Source organism: Typopeltis vanoorti, chromosome 16, assembly GCF_054136105.1.
Source record: "Typopeltis vanoorti isolate ZY-2024b chromosome 16, IOZ_Tvanoo_1.0, whole genome shotgun sequence".
In the NCBI taxonomy this organism is placed as follows: Eukaryota; Metazoa; Arthropoda; class Arachnida; order Uropygi; family Thelyphonidae; genus Typopeltis; species Typopeltis vanoorti.
The window spans coordinates 42,483,201-42,508,183 of record NC_143564.1 but is presented as its reverse complement, the minus strand read 5'-3'; the positions used below and the strand labels follow the sequence as shown (position 1 = coordinate 42,508,183).

Sequence of the window (24,983 nt, the reverse complement as noted above, 5' to 3'; positions counted from 1 at the left end):
CGAGTGATATTCCGCACTGTTTTTTGTTGTCAGTTTGGTTTAACACATATTATGTAAAGGTTTGTGACATTTGACAGTAAATTGTATTTGAGAGATACTGCAACCTCCGATGTCAGTATAGCATGGTTTACTTGTTTCTTTTTTTGATTCATTGTTCAATAATTTCTAGATTGACATCTGAGGTAGTGGTGTCAGAGAGATACCGCGATCTCCCTTGATAAATAGAGAGCCAAAGGTTTATTTATCATACATGTCCTCTAGGAGATGTGCTTTACATTATGGAAAATACTAAGGAAAGTGATCTGGTGCTAACTCCACCTTTACTGAGTTGCCAATAAGGTTGCTTATGCTTGCATCGGCCGAAACTTTTAGTTTCTATATATTCAGCATGAAACTCTTGTAGTTTCTATATTCTGCTATGAAATAATGTTGGATTCAATATCCATTTAATTTGTGCCATCATGTATTATATTTGCATTGTTTTTTCTTTATGTATTATTGCTTGTTTGCTGAGGTCTAGAGAGTCATTTTGCTTGTTATCGTAGAATTTATGCCGATAAGAAAAAAAATAAAACTGTTCTCTTGATAACTTTTTTTGATAAAATATTGGAGTAACTAATGTAGGTATAAGCATTTATTAAACATTTACTTTGCATTCATTTTTTATCTTTCCTAAAAGAGTACCAAATAAAACGAATTATTAATACAGTAATCGATCATGGACGAATTGTAATTTTTACCATTGATTATTAGATTTGATTAACATGATTTTGATATACGCGGTAACATGGAGGGATTAATTAACTGCGTTAAGAGGGATACCTGTGTGTGTGTGTGTGTGTGTGTGTGTGTGTGTGTGTGTGTGTGTGTGTGTGTGTAGAAAGTTTTTTACCTTGGGTATAATTTTAATTATACCCAAGCTATTTTAAACCTGGTTTTTACTCCATTTCCCAAGTAAGCAAACAGACAAATATATAAGTCAAATTTGCGCCAGCACGTAATGCAAGTCTAAGTGACCCCATAAAGTAGTACAAGTCTAGGCAACTTGTGGTAAAGGTGAAATAAGCTCTGATCACTATTCTTAATATTTATCCTTAATGCAAAGCCCATCTCCTTCAGGAGATGTATGATGCCATGCATTAAAGGCAAGGGGCCGCTACCCAGACTAGTTTCGACCTTTATTGAGGTCTCCTCAGTGGGAACCAGGCCTAGAAATACCAAGGTTAAGTAATACACAGCTTATAAGAGCTTACGGAGCATATATATATATATATATATATATTATAACTTCTATTCACTCAGCTTGTAGACATTTTAAAAAATAATTATACTGACTAGGAACATAGACTTCTTCAGGTGTGTAAATAATTACAAAAAACTGAAAAAAATAACAAGTTAAAAAACATGGACTTCTCATATAAAACGAATTGGGAATAGCAACAGTCAAATCTGAACTGGTGTCCATGTGGCAGGTCTGGCATGAGGCATAAGTGAGTGGCCACTGACTTGAGCGTGCCAGAACTGAATCACTGCGCTGTGAGAATGGGTCCAGAACTATTTCTTTTGATTGTAAGATACGTCTCTCTAGTTCGTCACCACATTTATGTATAGTGGTCGTAAGATTCCAGTCTATCTGGTGTTGGCACTCTTCTAGATTGGAGTTAGTGGAGAAAAGAACATGACTGGAGAGGGCGCTTGCAACAGGTTCTCTTTTAAGAGATGTCACGTTGATGCTCCTCAAGATGTAGTGAGACAGACTTATCTGTTTGTCCATAATAAGGTTTATCGCAGCTGCAGATGATTTTGTAAACTCCTGGAAACTGAAGTTGGTTGTGTTTTTGTTTGGATTGACTCAGGAAAGAATGAAGTTTTGGAAGGCTAGTGAAGTAAATTTTAATGTTAAATTTCTTCATAATTTTCACCAGTTTTGGTGATAGAGAGCTTACAAACGGCAATTGAATGTGTATAATAGGATTGGAGTTATCTTCTAGCTGAGGTTGAAGACGCAGATATAGCCATTTAGTTATGCTTCGAGATGAATAGCCGTTGTTCAAGAATGTGCTTTTGAGGTGGTCAAGTTCTATTTGAAGATCTTCTTCTGAAATAAGAGATCTCGCCTGATGAGCCAGAGTGGAAATAATACCAAGTTTCTGTGGAGGGAAGTGATGAGAGGAGGCATGTCAGTATCTGTCTGTGTGAGTAGTTTTATGCAAAATTGAAAATTTGAGACAATCAGGCAACCTAGTGATCTTTAAATCCAAAAAGGAGAGTACACCGTTCATCTCAAGTTTTGGTGCGAATTTGATGTTCTGGTGGTGATTATTCAAATGATCTAGGAAGGTTTGAAAATCCTCGAGACCATATTCCCAGATGAGATCTCTTATTGCAGAAGATCTTCAAATAGAACTTGACCACCTCAAAAGCACGTTCTTGAACAATGGCTATTCACCTCAAAGCAAAACTAAAAGGCTATATCCACGTCTTCAACCTCAGCAAGAAGATAACTCCAATCCTATTACACACATTCAATTGCCGTTTGTAAGCTCTCTATCACCAAAACTGGCGAAAATTATGAAGAAATTTAACATTAAAACTTACTTCACCACCCTACCAAAACTTTGTTCTTTCCTGAATCAACCCAAACAAAAACACAACCAACTTCAGAGTCCAGGAGTTTAAAAAATCATCTGCAGCTGCAGATGATTTTTTAAACAGATAAAAATCTGTTTAAAAATATGGACAAACAGATAAGTCTGTCTCACTACATCTTGAGGAGCATCAACGTGACATCTCTTACAAGAGAACCCATGCAAGTGCCCTCTCCAGTCATGTTCTTTTCTCCACTAATTCCAATCTAGAAGAGCGTCCACCAGGGAGTTCTGATTTTTTTATCCTTGCACACAACCTCACCACATGCCTCTCTGGCAGAATCAATCAATGTTTTCTTCAGAGTTTGCCACTGAATCTCCTAGATTTGATTCCTGTTCTCAAACTCTTTCATTTTCTTTTCAATAATCTTTCTGTATTTTAGTCTACAGTTCACATCTGAGAGCTGCTCAACTTTTATTCGCTTTAAAACTTTCTTACATGTTATTCTTTTCAATATGACATTCAATTTTATTCTGCTCAAGACTAAATAGTGATCACTTCCAATTTCAAATCCTCTGTACACTCTGGTGTCCTGCACCAGGAAGAAAACATCACTATCAACAATAACATAGTCAATGAGACTTCTCTTATTCCTAGCCTCTTCTTCCATGTGAATTTATGCTCATTTTTATGTTGGAACATGGTGTTAGTAATAACCAGTCCATGTCCTGAGCAGAAATCCAACAGATATTTGCCATTATTATTAGCTTTGCTCTTTTCTCCAAATTTTCCCAAAATATTTTGGTATGTCTCACAATCATTTCCTACTCTGCTATTTAGATCCCCAACAAGGACCAACTTTTCCTTTTTAATTGTGTCAGTTGCTTTTTCTAAAGCCTCAAAAAATTCCTCCACTTCTACCTTAGTAGAACCTTCTGTGGGACCATAGGAACAAATAAGTCTCATTGTCCAGTTCTCCATTCTCATATTTGCCCACATTACTCTACTTGAGACTGACTGCCATTCAAGAAGATTAGCCTTGTATTTTGTGTTGAATACTATGGCTACTCCTTTTCCTTGATTGTCATTGCCTGAATATAACATTTTGTATTTATTGCTCAGAAAGATCTCACCAGTTTTGGTCTTTTTTGTTTCAGTCACCCCTATTATGTCGATCTGGTACTTATCTAATTCCTCAGCTAGCTCCATTTCTTTGCCATTCAGGCTTCTTACGTTGATAGTACCGATCTTTAACTCTGGTGATGTTGAGTTGGGGTTTGTTTTCAGATTTGTTCCAGTAGCTGACTTTTCGCTGTTCGCCCTGGTTCCCTGGCGAAAACAACGGGGGCCTTGTTTAACCGGGAGACGCCCCAGCCGGCATGAAATTTTGTCATGTTGTACCATCATTTTTTATTTTGGTTTAACCAATAAGAATACAATTTGGTCGGCTAAATCCCAAATTGCCAGCCCATCCTCGTTCGTTCTGTATCAAAGTAGATACCCAACAGGGTGTACCACGAGAAGGTGAGGATTGGACATTAGGTCAGAAGCCCTGGTCGGTTCTCTGCATTCCTTTAAAGGCTATGTGGAGGTCTCCTCTCAGTTATACAGCTTTGACCCTTAAGCACCCCTATTAATTATTAAATAGTAATTAATAACCACCCCTATTAATTATTAAATCAACAATTTCTATTCAAACTAAAAATGGATGGTTCGGAGCTAACTGAGCTAAGTCAGTTTTCGATGATCTTCAGATTCCTTTAGTTTTTGATTCAGAAAGTGACCTTGTTCCAGTGGACAAACAATTTACATAATTACCATTATTTCCTGTAAAATACAATTCATTCATATTTCCACTGCAACTTATAACCAATGCAAAATCTTTCATTTTTTAATATTTGGTTTTACTGACTTAACTATTGGCTTCAGAACATTCATATCTATCTTTTATTTTTTTTGATGATCTGGCAAAAAACAGGCACAATTTTGATTGATTTACACACACACACAAGAAGAGGGAAGACCAGACACTAATAAATAAATGTGCAAATTACGACATCATTTCTTTCAATTAATTTGTTTCATAAATCTCGCGGCATACTGGTTGATAATTGCTGATTTAAGCTACAGCTTACCCGACTCTCATGGTTCAGTGATTCAGTTCTGGCGCTCTCGAGTCAGTGGCCACTCACTTATGCCTCACACTAGACCTGCCACGCAGACACCAGTTCAAATTTGACTGTTGCTATTCCCAATTTGTTTTATATGAGAAGTCCATGTTAACTTGTTATTTTTTCCAGTTTTTTGTAATTATTTACACAGCTGAAGAAGTCGCCATTCCGACGAAACTAGTCTTGTTTTATTCAAGTTTTCATCATTCCTTTCTTGGTGTTCCTAGTCAGTATAATTATTTAAAAAATATATATATGTGTGTGTGTGTGTGTGTGTGTGTGTGAACCTCAAAATATCAGGGGTCACGATCTATTACCCAACAGTGCCATATGTGGACAAGAGAATAAAGAGGGAAAAAAAAGTATTTATTGATAAGTTTCTTGAAGAGCTAGAGGTTTGTACTGATTGAGGAGAGTGGGAAAGGGCACTTCAGAACAGAGATATGTGGAATGAAAGAAGAAAATGAGAATTTTGTTCAATATAAGAGGATTGTAAATAAAGAAGTGGCAGCACTGTCAGGAGACATGATTGGTAACTCAAATGGCACCCTTGACTGATAGAGGTGCTCGTTATATGTACTATACATGTGCACAAGGCAACACAGTCCATTATGACAAGTGTTCATGAGTGGGGAAGTGGTTAATGTCAACATTAACCACTCTAAGGAATGCTGACAAGATTAGAACTAAAATCTTGGATTAAGGTCAAGGTTGCATAAGGCGAGCGACTGTTATGTGGTCTTAGGGAAGTCTATGGAGACAGTGCCCTACCATACCAACTATCGCAAGGTGAGTCAGTGCATTCCGTGTGGAGCAAGATCACCCAGATGATAATTGCTGTACAGGATGATCTGCCACTGCCATTTTAGATGAACATGTTGGGCTTATTTGGGGACTTCTCGTAGTTGATCAGCAATGGAATGTACGCTAGTTGGCTTAGGAAACTGGGATAAACCACGAAAGTGTTTGGCACATCCTAAAAGAGAGGCTTGGTATGTCCAAAATTTCAGCTCACTGGGTTCCACATCATCTGACTGAGATGCAAAAATGACAAAGATACACAGTTGCTAGCCTCCATCTGGAATGATATGAAAATTATTATTAATATACAAGCACTTTCATGGAGTCCGAAGACTCATTGCAGAAGACCCAATCTATCCACACAATCTATCATGCCTCTCCTTGAACCCATTACAGACAAAGCTCTCACAACTAACTCTGGCAACCCATTCTACTCATTCAACACTCTCCAAGCAAAAAATCTAGTCCTCGCACCCCTAATGACCACACCTTTATTCAACTTCCAGGGATGACCCCTTGTTCTGGTCCCTCTAGCCAAGTGCCGAAACGTTTCCTCTGCATCTATCCTATAAAATTCTTTAAGCAACTTAAATGTTTCTATCATACACCCTCTTTTTCTCCTATCAACCAACTTCTGCAATCCACACACCTTCGATCTATCCTCATAGGGAACATTCCATAGGCCACTCTCCATCTTGGTCACTCGCCTCTGAATCCAATCCACCATTTCCTCATCCCCAAGAAATCCAGGGGACCAGACATGAGCAAAGTAATCCAAATGTGGGCATATCAAGGCCTAATAAAGAGGAATTACAACTTCCTTTTCTCTACTTGTTAACGTGTTCTTCACTAGCCAAGTAATCTTATGGGCTAATTTAGCAACCTTAGCAGTATATGTCCTCTAAACTTTATCTCTTTGTCTATCAACCACCCCTAAATCTCTAGCTTCATCTATTTCCTGGAGTACAGTGCCATCAATGTGATACACTGCTTGTAATCTATTTATCCAAAATGCAAAACTTTATATTTCTCAACATTAAACTGACACCCATTAACTTTTACCTATACTGACAGCCTATTTAAAACTTCCTGCAAGCTCTCCACATCACCTTGATTAACTATTACTCTATCTAATTTTGCATCATCAGCAAACAACTGAATATTTCGTTTCAGGTTATTTCCTATATCATTTATGTACAAATTAAACAGCAATGGTCCCAGCACTGAACCTTGTGGCACACCACTAGTCACTTGTTTTTACCTCAATTCTGCCATTTCATATACCACTTTTTGATATCTGTCCAGAAGCCACCCACTTATACAGTTAACCAGTGTCATATAAATCCCCATTTGTTCTAATTTGTGTAACGGTGTTCCATGTGGTATGCTGTCAAATGCCTTTGCAAAATCCAGTAAAATTATTGTGTAGCCATTTCCTTTGTCCAACTCAGCTGATACTCTATTATAAAAAGTTAGTAAATTACTAAGGCGTGATTCAACATTCAAAGCTATTTTGACCCCCCCCCCCTCATACAGTATCATATTTTTATCTTACCATTCTTGAATTCTCTTTTTTACCAATTTTTCTAGTACTTTTACCATCATGCCAGAGATACTGATTGGTCTATAATTTACTACTGTAGTGTCTTAGAACCTCACTTATGCAAAGGAATAATTTTGTCCTCTTTCCACTCCCTTGGAACTATACCAGAGCTGAGACTTAAACAGCCTAGTCAAAGGCATTGCTAGTTCCCTTGCACATTCTCGCAAAACCCTAGCTGATATTCCATCTAATCCCACAGCTGTATTTACATTGAGATCCTGCAATATCCTAAGAACCTCCAATTATTCCACCTCTGTTCCCACATTAGTGTCTGTCACATATGTTAAAGCAGTAACCTCACTAGGAAGATATATGCTTGCATAGTGGTTACTCCGTAACTCGACTATTTCATCCGCTTCTGTCTCTTCATAACTATCATCACTCATTAAGGTTAATCTTCCATAGCCATTCTTCCTCTTACTTGCCACATAATGAAAGAACTCTTTGGGATATCCTTTGGCCTGCTAAGCTAAATTCTTCTCATAATATGATTTTGTCTTCCTTGCCTGAGACTTGTACCATTCATGAGTTTGCTGGTCACCTTTCTCTTTATATACCCTCCACAGCATTTTCTTCTTCTGCAGCTCATGCTTAATGATGTTAAGCATGAGCTGCAGTTAACCCTCATTATCTTAGGTGCACAATTTAATACTGCTTCAGGGTTGGGGAACCCCTTGCCCGTGGGCGAAATTTCGCCCACGAGTATATTCCAATTTGCCCCTTTGATAATGTACTTGTATGTACATGTAAATAAAATTTTATAATAATTTAAATTATTATAATTAAATTTATTTAAATTTAAATAATTAAATATACAAAACTAAAAATAGCTATATTACATATAAAATGATCGTCATACGTTTGGTAAGATATATATTGCACACTACATACACTATATATAAGAGTTAAAATTTACCAGTCGCCCACGGAAGTTTTTAAATTAGCAATTTTTGCCCTTGATACTAAAAAGGTTCCCCACCCCTGCTCTAGATGATCCTTACCTATATCCCATGCACTACTAACATGCTTACCCTGCAGTGTTTTTATGCTATGGTACAGATTTAAGCTTTTTTTTTTTTACTAAGCATGTCATAATCACCTGCCATGTAGTTCCACATACACCCCTTCTTGATAGAATATTCCTCATGTTTTACAATCTCAAGACCACATGGTCAATTTCATCAATTGTGGGGCAATGTTGTTGTCAGCTTGGTTATGGATAGCTCTTCTGACCCTATGACCAGGTCCAATACTCTCCCATCCCTAATCCCCTCCATTACATGCTGCCTTAAGTAATTATCCCTCAGCATGTGTATAAATTCTATTTCCTTCCTATTGAAGAAACTTGAGAAAGGACTTATGAGCCTGAACTGAGGAGACAAGCCAACAAATGGTGCCATTCAGGATCACCCTATCTAAATAAAACTAACTTTGCAGGAACCCAGCAAAATTAGTCATGCCGATAGTCGCTTACAACATTCAAGGTTCATCATGCTGCGCCCAAGGGAAAACTGTTAATGCACAGTAGCATCAATGATTTCTATAGCACCATTTGTGTTCAGCTTTAAGGAAAAAGTGACCACATTTTTTCATAAGTTCACCTTGTTTGTTGCATCGCAATGCACAATATCATGTGTCGCACTTGTTGATAGAGATGTTGGAGGGGTGGCAGTGGGAAGTATTGGAACATCCTCTGTATTCACTGGATATGAGTCCTTGCAACTTCGACTTGTTTCCAAAAATGAAGGAACCCCTCAGAGGTCTGCAGTTTCGTGATGTGCAAGAGGTTCTTCGAACTATTCGAAGTCACACTATTACTGATATCAACAGGCAACACTCTGCTGATAATATATCCAGTGGGTCCCACAAATTTGGAAACAGTTGCAGCACATGGCAAGAGAGTAAATGGAGGGAAGGACTTGATAAACTATTTTACATTTTGTGCACATGCCACTACTTAATTTATGACCACCATATATGAAGTGGAACTATGTATCGATGTATCAACATCGATATATACAACAGCTGCTCCTCTTCCTAGACAGAGAAATGCGGAAGAATAACAGTAATCAGTTTCTTGAAACAATGCCCATGAAAAAGTAGCTACAAAAAAAACATACAGAATGTAGAACCAAAGCAGATCACCTATAACAAAGCAACTGGGAGATTCAGAGCAATATCCTAAGATTGTATTGTGCCATATTCTAGGATTTACAGTGCAAGGAGTTGAGCAGAAGAAAATTAGTGTTTAATGTAAAAGAATACCAAGTTTTCTGGAAAATGAGATGGATATGAATGTAATATGTTTATGTCAGGATAAGTTAAATATGAAAGTAAACCCAAAAAACAGAATCTAATCTTAAACTGAAATTGGAATATTATCAAAAGAAACTGAGAAGTTGTAGAAAGTTTTTTCACTTGGCTATACTAGAAATTAAAGATACCAAGAAATTATATACGTCATCACCATCATCATCAAATTCCTGACATGTACCCTCAAGGGGTGTACAGGACATGATAGTACTACATGAAAAATTTACATCATTACTAACTTCCTATCTACAGTTTTCCTGCAAATCAGTCTGTTACTTGTCAAGAATCCAACATTATCAGATCTTATATTTCTATCGTCTAAGGCACTTTGTACCGTATCACTCCATCAATATCTTGGTCTTCCTCTGGGTTGTTTTCCTACAAACCTGGCAGAGAACACTTGTTTTGCTAATCTTTCCTCGCTCTTTCTGTTTAAGTGACCATACCACCTGAGATTAGCTCTGCTAACACATTCCTGGATGCTGACAATGTCAAGTTCTTTCCTAATATCCTCGTTTTTAATATGATATTGCCATTGATGCCATCTGCTCGCGCCTCTAATCTTTTTCAGGACTCGCACATCTGCGGTCTCTAGTCTTTGTTCAAGTGTTTTACATGCCTCCCTGGCTGAATCAATCAGGGTTTTCTTCAAGGCATGCCACTGAATCTCCAAGGTTTTGTTCCTGTTCTCAAACTCTTTCATTTTTTCTTCAATAATCTTTGTGTATTTTAGTCTACAGTTCACATCTGAGAGCTGCTCAACTTTTATTCGCTTTAAAACTTTCTTACATGTTATTCTTTTCAATAACATGTAAGAAAGTTTTAAAGCGAATGTGCACAAAATGAGCAGCAATGTGCACAAATTCAATTTTATCCTACTCAAGACTAAATAGTGATCACTTCCAATTTCAAATCCTCTGTACACTCTGGTGTCCTGCACCAGGGAGAAAACATCACTATCAACAATAACATAGTCAATGAGACTTTTCTTATTCCTTGCCTCTTCTCTCCATGTGAATTTGTGCACATTTTTATGTTAGAACATGGTGTTAGTAATAACCAGTCCATGTCCTGAGCAGAAATCCAACAGGTATTTGCCATTATTATTAGCTTTGCTCTTTTCTCCAAATTTTCCCAAAATATTTTTGTATGTCTGACAATCATTTCCTACTCTACTATTTAGATTCCCAACAAGGACCAACTTTTCCTTTTTCATTGTGTCAGTTACTTTTTCTGAAGCATCAAAAAATTCCTCCACTTCTACCTTAGTAGAACCTTCTGTGGGACCATAGGCACAAATAAGTCTCACTGTCCAATTCCCAATTCTGATATTAGCCCACATCACTCTACTTGAGACTGCATGCCATTCAAGAAGATTAGCCACGTATTTTGTGTTGAATACTATGGCTACTCCTTTTCCTTGACTGTCATTTCCTGAATATAACATTTTGTATTTATTGCTCAGAAAGATCTCGCCAGTTTTTGTCTTTTTTGTTTCAGTCACCCCTATTATGTCAATCTGGTACTTATCTAATTCCTCAGTCAGCTCCATTTCTTTGCCATTCAGGCTTCTTATGTTGACAGTACTGATCTTTAACTCTGGGGATGTTGAGTTGGGGGGTGTTTTAGGATTTGTTCCAGTGGCTAACTTTTCGCTGTTCGTCCTGGTTCCCTTGCAAAAACAACGGGGGTCTTGTTTAACTGGGAGACGCCCCAGCCGGCATGAAATTTTGTCATGTTGTACCATCATTTTGTATATTGGTTTAAGCCAATAAGAATACAATTTGGTCAGCTAAATCCCAAATTGCCAGCCCATCCTCGTTTGTTCAGTATTCAGGTTGATACCCAACAGGGTGCACCACGAGAAGGTGAAGATTGGACATTAGGTCAGAAGCCCTGGTCGGTTCTCCGCATTCATTTAAAGAAATTATATACTTGGTTTAATTCTTTATCCAAGTGTAAGCAAACAAGTTTGCACCTGAACTATTTTTATGACTGGGGCAACTTGTATATAGAAGCTTATGACTTCACATCACCTGCCATAGTATCTCATAATGCAAAGAACATATCCTTACGGGTATGGTTAATGCTATGCATTATGGGAAGGGTCATTAACTATCCAGACCAGTTTCGACCCTATTGAGTGTTTAAGTACAGGTCGTTCCCAAAAACTCGTGCAGTCCCACAAATCATCCGACAATGAGCAACCCGAAGGACCAAAAACTCAGCATTGTTCCCCTCCATAACAGACTCACCCTGTCACCGAGAAGAACTCCCAGCATTGGCTCTACCCCCCATGAAAGGCTCATCCCACCACTGAGCAGATCCGCTCATGTTTCATCTGGGGGGGGGGGGGGGTAACAGCAATAGCCATGCCTCAGTCTTCGTGGGGTACAGCACTGCCATTCATTACTCCCCCCTAGGACTTGGGTGACAGCAATTAAAGTTCATTTCTTCCATTTTTAAAGTTGTGATTAGGGTTTTCCATATCTCTGGGAGTATTAGGCCTTGATTTCTGTTAAGGTTGACAGTAGAATGGGCGACTGTGGCTGCTTCTTTGAAAATTCTTGAATGGTAATTTTCCTCTATGTAAGGAGAACAACTTTTGTCCCACTCGATGACATGGTTAGTTGTAGAGAAATGAGACAATAGGCCAAAAATATCCTGTCTGTTGTTTTTGACATAGCCAATGTGTTCCTTTTGCCTGATTTCGAGGCATCTCGAAGTCTGTCCAATGTAACTAGAGCCACAAGCGCAAGGAATATTATAAACTCCAGCATATTTATAGAAAGGATGGTTGTCTTTTGGAAATCTTAGTAGTTTACGAATAGATTCTATTGGTTTAAATGTTACTCTTATTTTGTGTTGTTTGAGGAGGCTGGCGAGCTTGTTGGAGATGCCACTTACAAATGGAATTGCAATCGTTTTTATATAATGAATATCTTCTTGTTCTCTTTGTGGTGGTTCAGAGAAAAGGACTTTATTGATTAGTCTTCTTGAATAGCCATTCAAATACAAATTGTTGGAAATAAATTTTAACTCATTTTGAAGGGTCTCGTTTTCCGTTGTGATGCGAATCGCTCTTTTCTTTAACATGTGTACAATACTGAGTTTATGTGAGATGTGGTGAGAGGAGCTGAAATGTAGGTAGTGACCTGTATTGGTCGGTTTTCTGTACACCGATAGATTTATACTGCCATCAATTTGATTTTTGATTAAGATGTTTACAAACGGTAATTGGTTTTCTCTTTCAAGTTCCAGAGTGAATTTAATAGAACGATGGAAGGAGTTGATCTTTTTGAGATAATCATATAGGTCATCTTTGTTATTGTTCCATACGATGAAGATATCGTCCACATATCTGAACCAAATTTTAGGTTTTGGAATAATTTGGGATAGGATTTTGTTTTCTAAGTCTTCCATAAAGAGGTCAGCACATGAAGGTGAGAGTGGGCTCCCCATTGCCAAGCCTGTTAATTGTTGATAGATCTTATTTTTCCAAGAAAAGTAGTTGGAGCTTAGGCAGTGAGCAAACAATGAGGTTATATCTTGTGGGAACAAGGTACTTAAGATGTCAATGACCTCCACTACAGGAACGTTTGTAAAGAGTGAGGTGACATCTAAGCTGGCTAGAAGATCATTATCCGATATGTTGATGTTTTTTAGCTTTTCCACAAAATGTCCAGAGTTTTTAATGTAACTCTCTGAGTTGTGGATGTGTTGTTGTAAGAGTTTCGAGAGATGTTTTGACAATAAGTAGGTAGGAGAGTTGATTGCATCAACGATTGGGTGTAAAGGATTACCATCTTTGTGCACTTTTGGAACGCCATAGATATATGTCAAAACTCAAATCAGAACTTTAAAAATGGAAGAAATGAACTTTAATACAAACTACAGAAAGTTCCTTAGCAACAGCTAGCTAACCTTGTACACGCTATACGTGTTTCATTCATGTTCAATACTATTCTATTTGTAACTGGTAATTAATTTACGGAATTGACAACGCATATAAAGTAAATAAATTAAAGATAACTTTAATGAATCACTTCTATATTTCGGCAATGTCACATTGCCATCTTCGGGAACATAAAGATATGGTATGTGCACTAAGGAACTAACAAAGCAAATGAGACAGAAAATAAGAACTAATTTTGTTCCTAAAGTCCTAATGGTGCCCTCTTGCGGGCTAATTTGGTAGTCTTGGCAGTTGGGCTGAAGTTCTCAAAATGAAAGTCTCCCAAATTTGGGGCAGTTTCATGCACCCAAATTTGTTGAGGTTAGGAACGTTTTTTTAGAGCTGCTGAAGATTCTTTGAATAGTCTTTCGTATTTAAACTTGCTGCGATGGATTATTTTTGTCTTCTTCCAACGAATTTTATGGTGGGTATCTAAGGCATGGTCTGCCAGTCCAGAGCAGCTGTACTGGTGAAAACGGATGTAGTCTTGGTGTTCTGAAATCCTGATATTTGTTGTTCTGCCTGTTTGGCCAAAGTAGGACAATTTGCAGCTGCAAGGGACCTGGTATACACCAGGTAGGTCTAGGGGAAGTGGTTGGTCTTTGGTAGAGCGGATAAGGGATGCCAACTTTTTATATGGTCTGTAACAGGAAGTAAGGTCATATTTTTTGAGGATATTAGTTATTTTTTCAGAGGTGCCCTGGATGTAGGGAATAGTGATAGACTTGGTGTAGTCTTTATTGTGGAGGGGGGGGAGGGGGGTTGTGGTTTATAGGTTTTAGTATTTTTTGGATTTTTTTGGGGTTGTAGCCATTGGCTAAGAAAGTGTTGAGGATGTGGTTTAGTTCCATAGTCAGGGCCTTGTCATCTGAGCAGATTAATTTTGCCCTGTTATATAGTGTTTTTTTATCACCCCATATTGTTGTGAGGGGGGGGGGGGTGGGATTGCTGGTGAATGTATCTGCCAGTGTGGGTGGGTTTTCTGTAAACAGAGAAAACCAAAGATCCATCAAGCTGGCGGGTGATTAAAGTGTCTAGGAAGGGGAGGGTGTTGTTTTCCTCTTTTTCTAAGGTGAACTGGACTCTGGGATGTTGGTTGTTTAAGTGTGTTAGGAAGGAGTGGAGTGTATCTGAGCCATGTGGCCAAATAGCAAACACATCATCCACATAACGAAGTCAAATAGTGGGTTTTTGTGGGGCGGAGTTTAAGGCTTTCTCTTCAAATGTCTCCATAAAGAAATTGGCCAAGGGTGGGGAAAGTGGTGAACCCATGGCTGTCCCCTCTATCTGTTTGTAGAACTTTCCTTGCCAAACGAAATAGCCTGAGTTCATTGTGAACTGAAATAGGGCTGAGATATCGGGAGGAAACTTGGCTTGGATGAGCTCAAAGGTTTCTTTGAGTGGGACATTAGTGAATAGGGAGGAGACGTCAAAACTGACCATTATGTCAGTGTTGGAGAGTGAGGTTTTCTATACTGGCTTTAAAGTGGGCCGAGTTTTTTATGTGTGATGGTGTGTTGCCAGTGTAGTGTGTGAGCGTTTTGGCTAAATGTTTGGCTAATTTATATGTGGGGGAATCAATGCCATCCACTATGGGACGTAATGGCACATTTTGTTTATGTATTTTTGGGAGTCCATATAATCGGGGGGGTCTAGAGTTATAGGGTTTAAGTTTGTTGGTGACTTCCACAGGCCAAGAAGTGACTTCCACAGTGACTTCCACAGGCCACTTCTTGGCCTGTGGAAGTCACCAACAAACTTAAACCCTATAACTCTAGACCCCCCCCGATTATATGGACTCCCAAAAATACATAAACAAAATGTGCCATTACGTCCCATAGTGGATGGCATTGATTCCCCCACATAATTCCCCCACTTTCTCTCATTTGAAGAGAAAGCCTTAAACTCCGCCCCACAAAAACCCACTATTTGGCTTCGTTATGTGGATGATGTGTTTGCTATTTGGCCACATGGCTCAGATACACTCCACTCCTTCCTAACACACTTAAACAACCAACATCCCAGAGTCCAGTTCACCTTAGAAAAAGAGGAAAACAACACCCTCCCCTTCCTAGACACTTTAATCACCCGCCAGCTTGATGGATCTTTGGTTTTCTCTGTTTACAGAAAACCCACCCACACTGGCAGATACATTCACCAGCAATCCCCCCCCCCCCCTCTCACAACAATATGGGGTGATAAAAAAACACTATATAACAGGGCAAAATTAATCTGCTCAGATGACAAGGCCCTGACTATGGAACTAAACCACATCCTCAACACTTTCTTAGCCAATGGCTACAACCCCAAAAAAATCCAAACAATACTAAAACCTATAAACCACAACCCCCCTCCCCCCCTCCACAATAAAGACTACACCAAGTCTATCACTATTCCCTACATCCAGGGCACCTCTGAAAAAATAACTAATATCCTCAAAAAATATGACCTTACTTCCTGTTACAGACCATATAAAAAGTTGGCATCCCTTATCCGCTCTACCAAAGACCAACCACTTCCCCTAGACCTACCTGGTGTATACCAGGTCCCTTGCAGCTGCAAATTGTCCTACTTTGGCCAAACAGGCAGAACAACAAATATCAGGATTTCAGAACACCAAGACTACATCCGTTTTCACCAGTACAGCCGCTCTGGACTGGCAGACCATGCCTTAGATACCCACCATAAAATTCGTTGGAAGAAGACAAAAATAATCCATCGCAGCAAGTTTAAATACGAAAGACTATTCAAAGAATCTTCAGCAGCTCTAAAAAACGTTCCTAACCTCAACAAATTTGGGTGCATGAAACTGCCCCAAATTTGGGAGACTTTCATTTTGAGAACTTCAGCCCAACTGCCAAGACTACCAAATTAGCCCGCAAGAGGGCACCATTAGGACTTTAGGAACAAAATTAGTTCTTATTTTCTGTCTCATTTGCTTTGTTAGTTCCTTAGTGCACATACCATATCTTTATGTTCCCGAAGATGGCAATGTGACATTGCCGAAATATAGAAGTGATTCATTAAAGTTATCTTTAATTTATTTACTTTATATGCGTTGTCAATTCCGTAAATTAATTACCAGTTATGTCTAACCAACGTATAAGTCTTATTCTATTTGTAATTATTCTAGTCAGTTTTTTACAGTTATTTTTATCAGTTTTGCAGTTATGCATAATTGTGAGATTGTTTAAACTTATAAGTACTCTGAAGATGCCAACAGTTAAAGTGTGGCGAAACTAGTTGGTTCAGTTTAATAATAAAATTGATCAACACTTGATCTGCAACCAAATATTATTATTTATATTGTTTGCTTACACTTGGATAAAGGATTAAACCAAGTATATAATTTCTTGGTATCTTTAATTTAAAGAGGGACGTTATATCTTTCTTCAGGTAATAAGAAATGAGTTTTGATAACAATGAAAATCCCCAGATTATCTTTACCTCACTTGAGAATGATGAAGATATCAGTGTTTATGCAGATCTTGAAGGTTCAATCGCTTGAGTGCTGCATGGTTTTTAAAATAAAACACAGAAATGGAGAGTACTGTCATCAGTAAAACTATAAAACAGGATAAGAGGAGATGAGGTAAAGAAGGAGGATGCTGAGGTAAAATTGTGTACACAATTATGACGTACATATAGCAACACTCAATGTTTGAAATGTGCACTTTTTGACTTCATGCAATGCTTGAAGTCTGTGAGGCCACACATCGATGGTGGCATGCACAACATCCAATGGAAATGCTGCAACACCCTGCTCCAAATCCACGTCGGCATCATTTCTTGCAGGCTACTCTCTCTCAAGAGCTACCACTACAATTTGAAGTTCAAAGATTTGGATCTGGCCTTCCAGATGGCCAGTCAGATGGTAATATGTGGTTCGGCATATTGCCTCCAACAGTGGTTGGAGCCAATGATCTTGTGTATAAGGCTGAGTCCTGTTGGAAGGTCCACTGCCTACCACAAAACAAGATGTTGTTCAAGGTCCATACCACAAGATCTGGCACAGTGTCTTGATACACTTTAAAAGATGTTTTAATCCCTTTCTTGCAGAAATGCAACTTATCATCCTGACACAGGATGATGACCTCTCCAAATCATGGGTGCTTTGGCATGTGCTGTGCGACCACCCAGGGCATATACTCAATCATTTTGGCAGATAAATGATTCTTCAATTGTGAAAATCTTCAACTGGACACAGCTGAAAAGATTTTCAGACATAGTTTCAGATTTAATCAAGACACAGCTGCACTTCCCATGTCAGTGCAACCATGTCCAGGTGAAATGGCTGCAAGATGGGAGTTAATGGAGTTTGAAGGAGGCCTTATGATAAGATGCTATGTTGCAGGCCTATCCATTCGGCAAACTATTGAACAAATTGAACAGATTTATAATTGCACTACCATTGAGAAATAATTGCAAAGTAAAATAATTTGTTCAACGAGAAACTTTGTTTCTCGTTGAACAAATTCTTGTCATTGTCTCTGTGAAAAATCTTTCTTGTTGATGCTCATTATCAGGAATTACATATAATTTCATGAACAAGTCTTGTCATGAAATTATATGTAATTCCTGATAATGAGCATCAACAAGAAAGATTTTTCACAGAGACAGGTTATAGCAAATGGTAAAAGTGTCTTAACTGTTTTTTCTCCAATAAGCAGTAACCCTTCTTTTGCAGTCAACCAGAATTCAGATAACTGAGCTTCAAAAGTTCAATCATTTCCTCAAATCTAGGAGCTCTTCCTTTTCTTTCATTGAAAGATCAGAGTCTGAAATAATTTCTCACAGTGATGCAAACAGATTTCAAATCCAAACAAACTATTGTGTTTTGGTATGGTCAAAATAAAAACAGAGCTTCTCCTCAAGCATGCTCAGATGTTGCCATAAAAGTGCTAATGGTTCTTTTCTAGGATCAGAATGAAAACACTGACTAAACATTGAAAGTGAACTATTGTGAACTTAATTTTTTCAAAGATGGATTTTAGATTTGAATCCATTAACTTTATCCATACATATTTTTGTTCAGTCCTTGCATTTTTCAATTAAGTTCGTTCAGATGTTCACATATATCTGCTAGTTATGCTATTTTTTTGAAGCCAGTAGTCATCATTTAAAAAATGTGAATAATGAGAGACATTCATAAATAAAAATTTCAATTCTTTCAGCTCATGAACTCTCACTAAAACTTGATTTATTAACGATACTTGTGACTTAATGATTAGAAATATATACACGTTAACACAAGAATAATGTTTAATTTGTCAAATATTTCGGTCTGAATATTACAGACCATCTTCAGTGGCTACATAGGAATAGTTTTAAAAAACAAAGTGGAATACAAACAATTGATCATTCATACATAGAATGTGCCGCGCGATGTCATATCGCTAAGTATTAGAAGAGTAAACTTTTTTTAAAAAAAAAAACATAATTAAAGATATTAATTCAGAAATTTGTATAATGATCTTAAATAACATTATACTGAGAAAAAAAAAATTTTTTTTTAAATAAATGTGTTATCCTGATTAAACTTTCCCAAATTTTTGATATAGATATATAATCATTACGATTCAAGTTAGGACGTTGAAGTAAGGCCTCTACACTTTCTTTAAATAAATGTTCAAATTTGTAGCGACATCTGTGTAGGAGGAGAGTCTTGGACCAAAGGATGTTGTGGTTTGTTTCTAATCCATGCTGAGCTAATCCAGATTTCTCAGGTTTGTTGTGTTGACAAGGGAGATGAGCAGATTCTTTGAGAATATAACAACCTGTGAAAGCTGGTTGATGAGCAGATTCTTTGAGAATCTGCTCATCACCCTTGTCAAAAAAACAGGAGTCACAAAATGTTTAATCTGACGAGCCAAAACTAACTGTTCAACTTCTCATTTATTACAGAAGGAACTTTCGACTATCAAACATCACATGAAACTAAATGGCTTCTCCGAAAAGAGTACACGACATCTTTTCGATTCTTACAAACCAACACAGAACAACCAAGATTCAATACATCGAGTTCCAATTCCTTACATTTCCGGGATTTCAGACCCAATTTCGAGAATTCTAAAGAAATATAAGCTAACAGCCACATATACACCTATCAACAAATTATCCACCCATTTTCCTTCATCTAAAGATAAACACTCAACCTTGTCTCTACCTGGTGTGTATCAAGTGCCTTATAATTGTAATCTTTCTTACTTTGGACAAACTGGATGTTCCATAGAAAAAAGAATTCAAGAGCATCAATCATCAATTCAACACAACAAACCTGAGAAATCTGGATTAGCTCAGCAAAAATTAGAAACAAACCACAACATCCTTTGGTCCAAGGCTCTCCTCCTACACAGATGCTACAAATTTGAACATTTATTTAAAGAAAATGTAGAGGCCTTACTTCAACGTCCTAACTTGAATCGTAATGACTGTATATCTATATCAAAAATTTGGGAAAGTTTAATCAGGATAACACATTGATTTTTAGATCATTATATGAATTTCTGAATTAATATCTTTAATTATGTTTTTTTTTTTTTTTAATGTTTACTCTTCTAATACTTAGCGATATGACATCACACGGCACATTCTATGTATGAATGATCAATTGTTTGTATTCCACTTTGTTTTTTAAAACTATTCCTATGTAGCCACTGAAGATGGTCTGTAATATTCAGACCGAAATATTTGGCAAATTAAACATTATTCTTGTGTTAACGTGTATATATTTCTAACTCACTAAAACTGCCCTGGACAACCAACTTCATTGTGGAATAGCAAAGACTGATGTTCTGATCCCATTTTTTCACATAAGACTGCAAAAATGCAGGATTATGGCAATTAAATGATATTATTTTGACAATATCATTTAATGTAAACATTAAATCTGGTGGCAAAGTCTTTGCCACGAGAGGCTCTCTATAATAAATGTCATAATTGAATAATAGAGTTAGAGTTTTAGACTGAACTTTTGTTCATTCTTTGCTAACTCTCCCAATCATGTAGCCACATCATCCATACACACTCACCTACTTCATTCATGAGATTTTTTTATTCAAAGTGTTCGTTCATTACTATAAATAATTTTTGTGGCAGCACACTTCCTACTCAATTGCTTTAAACCAGTTGTGAAACACTACCTTAAAGTACAAGGCTGAGATTGGCTGGGAGGAGATCAATCTATGGATAACATTATGATCAGCATTACTAAGAGCAGAGCAGATGTACAATGTAAATTAAAGATGCCAAGAAATTAGAATCTTAAAATCCTTAAAACTCCTTGCATTAACAACACATTCTGGTAATGCGTTCCATTCACTGACAATTCTCTATGTAAAAAATCTACTCCTCACACCCCTCTTCACCACACTTTTACATAATTTCCAGGGATGACCTCTGGTTCTTCCCCTCTCACCTTCTACTCTTTTTATAATCCCTCTGGATTAATCTGATAAAATCCTCTAACTTAAATGTCTCTATCATATCACCTCTTTTCTTCCTATCCACCAAACTCTGCAATCCACATTTCTTCAACACCCCCCTCTCTCTCTCTCTCCATAGCCAGTACTCCAAAGTCCCAACATCATCTTAGTCACTCATCTCTGGACCATCTCTAATCATCAAGTAATTAGCGAGTTTCCAAGTAGCAGAGCAGTTGACTGTTGATGACCTTTTCTGTTGTTTTTCTACAGTGAAGTAAGAAGAACAGGATGATAGTTTGATGGTTTATTTTTATCTCTCTTTTTTGGGAACAAGGTGAAATGCATCTAAACTGTTGGACAGATGCCAGACAAATATGACAGCTTGTAGAGGTGACACAGTATGTTAGTCCTGGAAGTACAAGCTTTTAGCACAAATGGAGGGATACCATCAGAGCCAGGAGACTTACTAGTATCAAGGCAGTTTAAGTACTTTTTCTGATGCCCTTCTGAAAAAAAGATCAGAGGAGGCACGTGAATATTTCATGGAATAGTAAGAGGAGATTTGCCTTGGTCTTCTAAATTTGGAGGAAAAGACTGATGCCAAGAGGTGTGTCTTATCATCTGTTAAAGATAAGAAAGAGGTTGCATCCCACAGCTTGGTGAGAGACTAGAAGTCTCAACTGTTGCTTGAGCAGAAGGCAAGCTTAGTGCATTTGGTTCTTACAAAGTTTGTTTTGGATTTCTTTCTTTATTTATTTTGCAGTTGATAAGGGCTATAGTTCAAGTTGAGTTTTTATGCAGAATTTCTGGTTTGGACTCCATGGCAGCACATCTGTTAGCCTTGATAAGGACTGAGGTTTGATTTGAATGGAATATAAAGGAACTTATCACAGAGGATAATTTGATTATCAGAGCAAGAGCTGGAATCATGGAAGTACAGAAATCCTGAAAATCTGACAAGGTTGTGGTGCTATAGGATATGGGGATGAGACTAACTGTAAGAAAGAATATGTAGAAAAGGAAATGTGAACAAGGTTATGGGGTTGACTCACTGCTGCTAACATCAATGGTGTATATTTGGAGGAAAAGTTAAGAAAAGGTCCAGGGTGTCAGGAGAATGATGAGAAATATCTAAAATTCTGGTAGGATTATTTTTGGATATATTTATGTTGTTTTTTGCAATTTTTTGAGATTTTTATAGCCAGTGAGAACATAATTTTCACGATATCTTTCATTGTAGTGGATGGAATATTAAGGAAATTTACAGAGTAGGGGAATACAGCAGGGCTGACAACTCATAATCATGACTCCTACATAGAGAGTGGAGTACCAGACTCCAAGTGTGGTCTTGGCAAGAGACACTAACAGGCACAACCTGGCAGAGAAAGCATCAAGAGAATTATTTCCTAGCTGATCAGGAAGTTTCCCAAAGTGTTACCAACAGGTTCTGTGATGTGCATTATCTAGATGATGGCCCAAGGAAACTGCTTCATTGCTATACACTCAAACAGAAGAGATGCAGCTCTCTAGTTAGATGATTACAGTGTACAGAACATGAATAGTAAGCCACCACTTGCACTGCATGTAGGAAGAAAGAGGGGAACAGAAACAAAGTAACTGGTAACCTTTGACATGGTATATCAAACTTGACAAACACACAAGTCTCACCCTTCTTGGGAAAGGTATCATACATGATATAATGTCGAAAGGTTAGGCGAAATTTTATGAGGTGAAATTGGGTGAAAGTAGGGTTAGAGTAACCCTACTCTAGAGATAAAATAGAGCAATGCTCACCTCATATCTATAGTAGGCAAGGCAATGGTATTTCACCAAAGAATGAAAGTCATCTACCACCTGGAGTTCTAGCTGGGCATTTTCTCAAACTTGGAAATTAAACTGCTTGCTATTATCACTTTTATAGCAGCAATACTCACATTGCCAGAGCACCTCATTTGTGGCAACAGGCCATACAACATCATAGAGGGACTGATTTGGCTGGGAGATACTATATATTGCATGATCACCAGCTCACAGAAAACAGACCATATTTGAGTCATCTGGCTTCTGCAAATGGGTTACTAGCTTTATCTAAATGCACACTTTGCATGATATTAGATGGATCATTATGATGGACTGCAATCTCTGCAACTAATGATGGTGTTCCATAAGGTTCTATTAAACTTTCTCCAATTAACTGACAATCCATTTTACAATTTTTCTCAAGCCAGTACAATGCATGCTGGTTTCATTTGACAATCCTTGCATCAAACAAGTTGCCAAAGCTTTAAGAATAGAAATTTCTAGAAAACCTAAATTCTGGTTTTCAAACCAACATTCAATGGAGTTCTGATAAATCTTGCTAAACTCTTAAAACTCAGCCCTGTTATTTCTCACAAAAAAAAAAAAAAAAAAAAAGAGTACCATTTTCTTTGCCAGTCTTACTTTTTTTGACAACTCCCATATATTTAAACAACAGGAGTTATTATTTTTTTTAAGGAGGGGGGGGGGGGGGTCCCAAAAATCTTTCTTGGCATACACATATCATGGATAACATTGCCTCAGCATCCAAAAAATTAGATTGGTTTTCTTTCATTTGAAATGGTATTTTACCTAGGAACATGATCGTTTATAAATCAGTCCAACTAACAAATACTTTGTCACATTTGGGGTAGCATCCCTAATGACACACTAAAAATATTCAAATTAATACTTTCAGTGTACCATATTTTTACTTCCATTCACTCCACTTAATGAGTTTCTGCTGTTGCATTTTCTATAAATGTTTTCATGCAACATTGTTCATCAGAATTGGCATTGATAATTCTCCCACTCTCTTCTAAATTTCTTAAAGCATGTGTAGCAGCTATTCAATACCCCTTTACAATTCAACACTAAACTCAGAGAAAAATTTTCTTCATGTTTCTCTGTTTTTTCTCTTAACCAGCTTTTGGGAAGCATAATTTCACTCATCACAAAGCTCTCAAAAAGCATACATTATATAACTTTTTTTTTTAAAGAAATACAGTGCAATATATTCTGATAATACAAAAATAAAAGTATACTCTTATTATTTTGAAATCACAATCTACCTATGACTGTTATGTCTTCCATCAAAGCCAATAACAACACCTTTCTCTTTACATTCTGGATGTACAGTAACTAAATATGATGCTAAACCCTGAGATGTCTGAATGATCACCAGATCATTCATAGCTGCATAGCCTGCTCCCATCACTCCACGAAGGCCTATTACGAAAAGGAAAGATCTTATACATATGACAAATTCAATAACAAAAATAAGTAAACACAAAGTTTTATCAAAAAAGTAATTATACATATGTCAGCTCCACAACTACTGACCCTGATTTCTTATTTTCATATAACAACAAATTTTATATACTTCAGAAAAGAAGGGAAATTTAAAACAAAAAACGTCCATATTTAGTGAGCATCTGGTATATGAGGCATACTTAGATTATGGTATTTTATATCTGGAAAAATTTCCATGTTACTCCTCTAAAGAAATTTTAACTTTTATGGCTATTTTTGCTGATTTTTGTAGAGAGTATCCCTTTTTATAATGTCATTGGCATTTTACTCAATTTTTAGGGCATTACTGATGTTTTTAAAGACAGATACATGAAGAAATATGGGAAGAATAATTTTGGACATACCTTTGTAGAACGTTCCTGGTTGTCTTCTTATTGAGTGACACCAGCATATGGTGATATACATTTGTATTACTGGGGTAGAAATATTGAGATAGAGAGATGTGGGAGAATTGCAGGTGAGCAACAGGTATGTGAATTTTAAAACCAGGTTTTAAGGGTGGGCTGAGAATTCTTTGGGAAGATGGTGAAAGATTGAAATTTTTGGGAAAGGAGAAGGATAGAATATGATGGGACAAGATTAGGGGTGGGAGTAATGGGGTGTGAGCCATTTTGACAGTGCGTTATCTTCGGAGCTCATGGGAAAAGTGGAGGCTATGTTATGTCAGCTTAGTGTTTTTGTGTTGGGTGTATCTGTGTTGTTTTCTATTGGTTGGAGTTCGTGACCTAATTTTTATGTTTTGGAGCTTCCAACTCTTGGAAATTACATAGGGGCAGTGAACATTTATCGAGTTTTTG

General features: G+C 37.4%; 1 protein-coding gene across 1 annotated transcript in view; it reads right to left on the bottom strand.

The window, feature by feature from the left end:
- Pgm2a (phosphoglucomutase 2) overlaps positions 1 to 24,983 on the bottom strand; it is a 302,858-nt gene that overhangs the window by 240,182 nt on the left and 37,693 nt on the right. Inside the window, exon 3 of the mRNA XM_090406595.1 lies at positions 23,946 to 24,102. Coding sequence (XP_090262721.1) covers positions 23,946 to 24,102 — 157 coding nt within the window. The remainder of the gene's footprint in view (positions 1 to 23,945; positions 24,103 to 24,983) is intronic.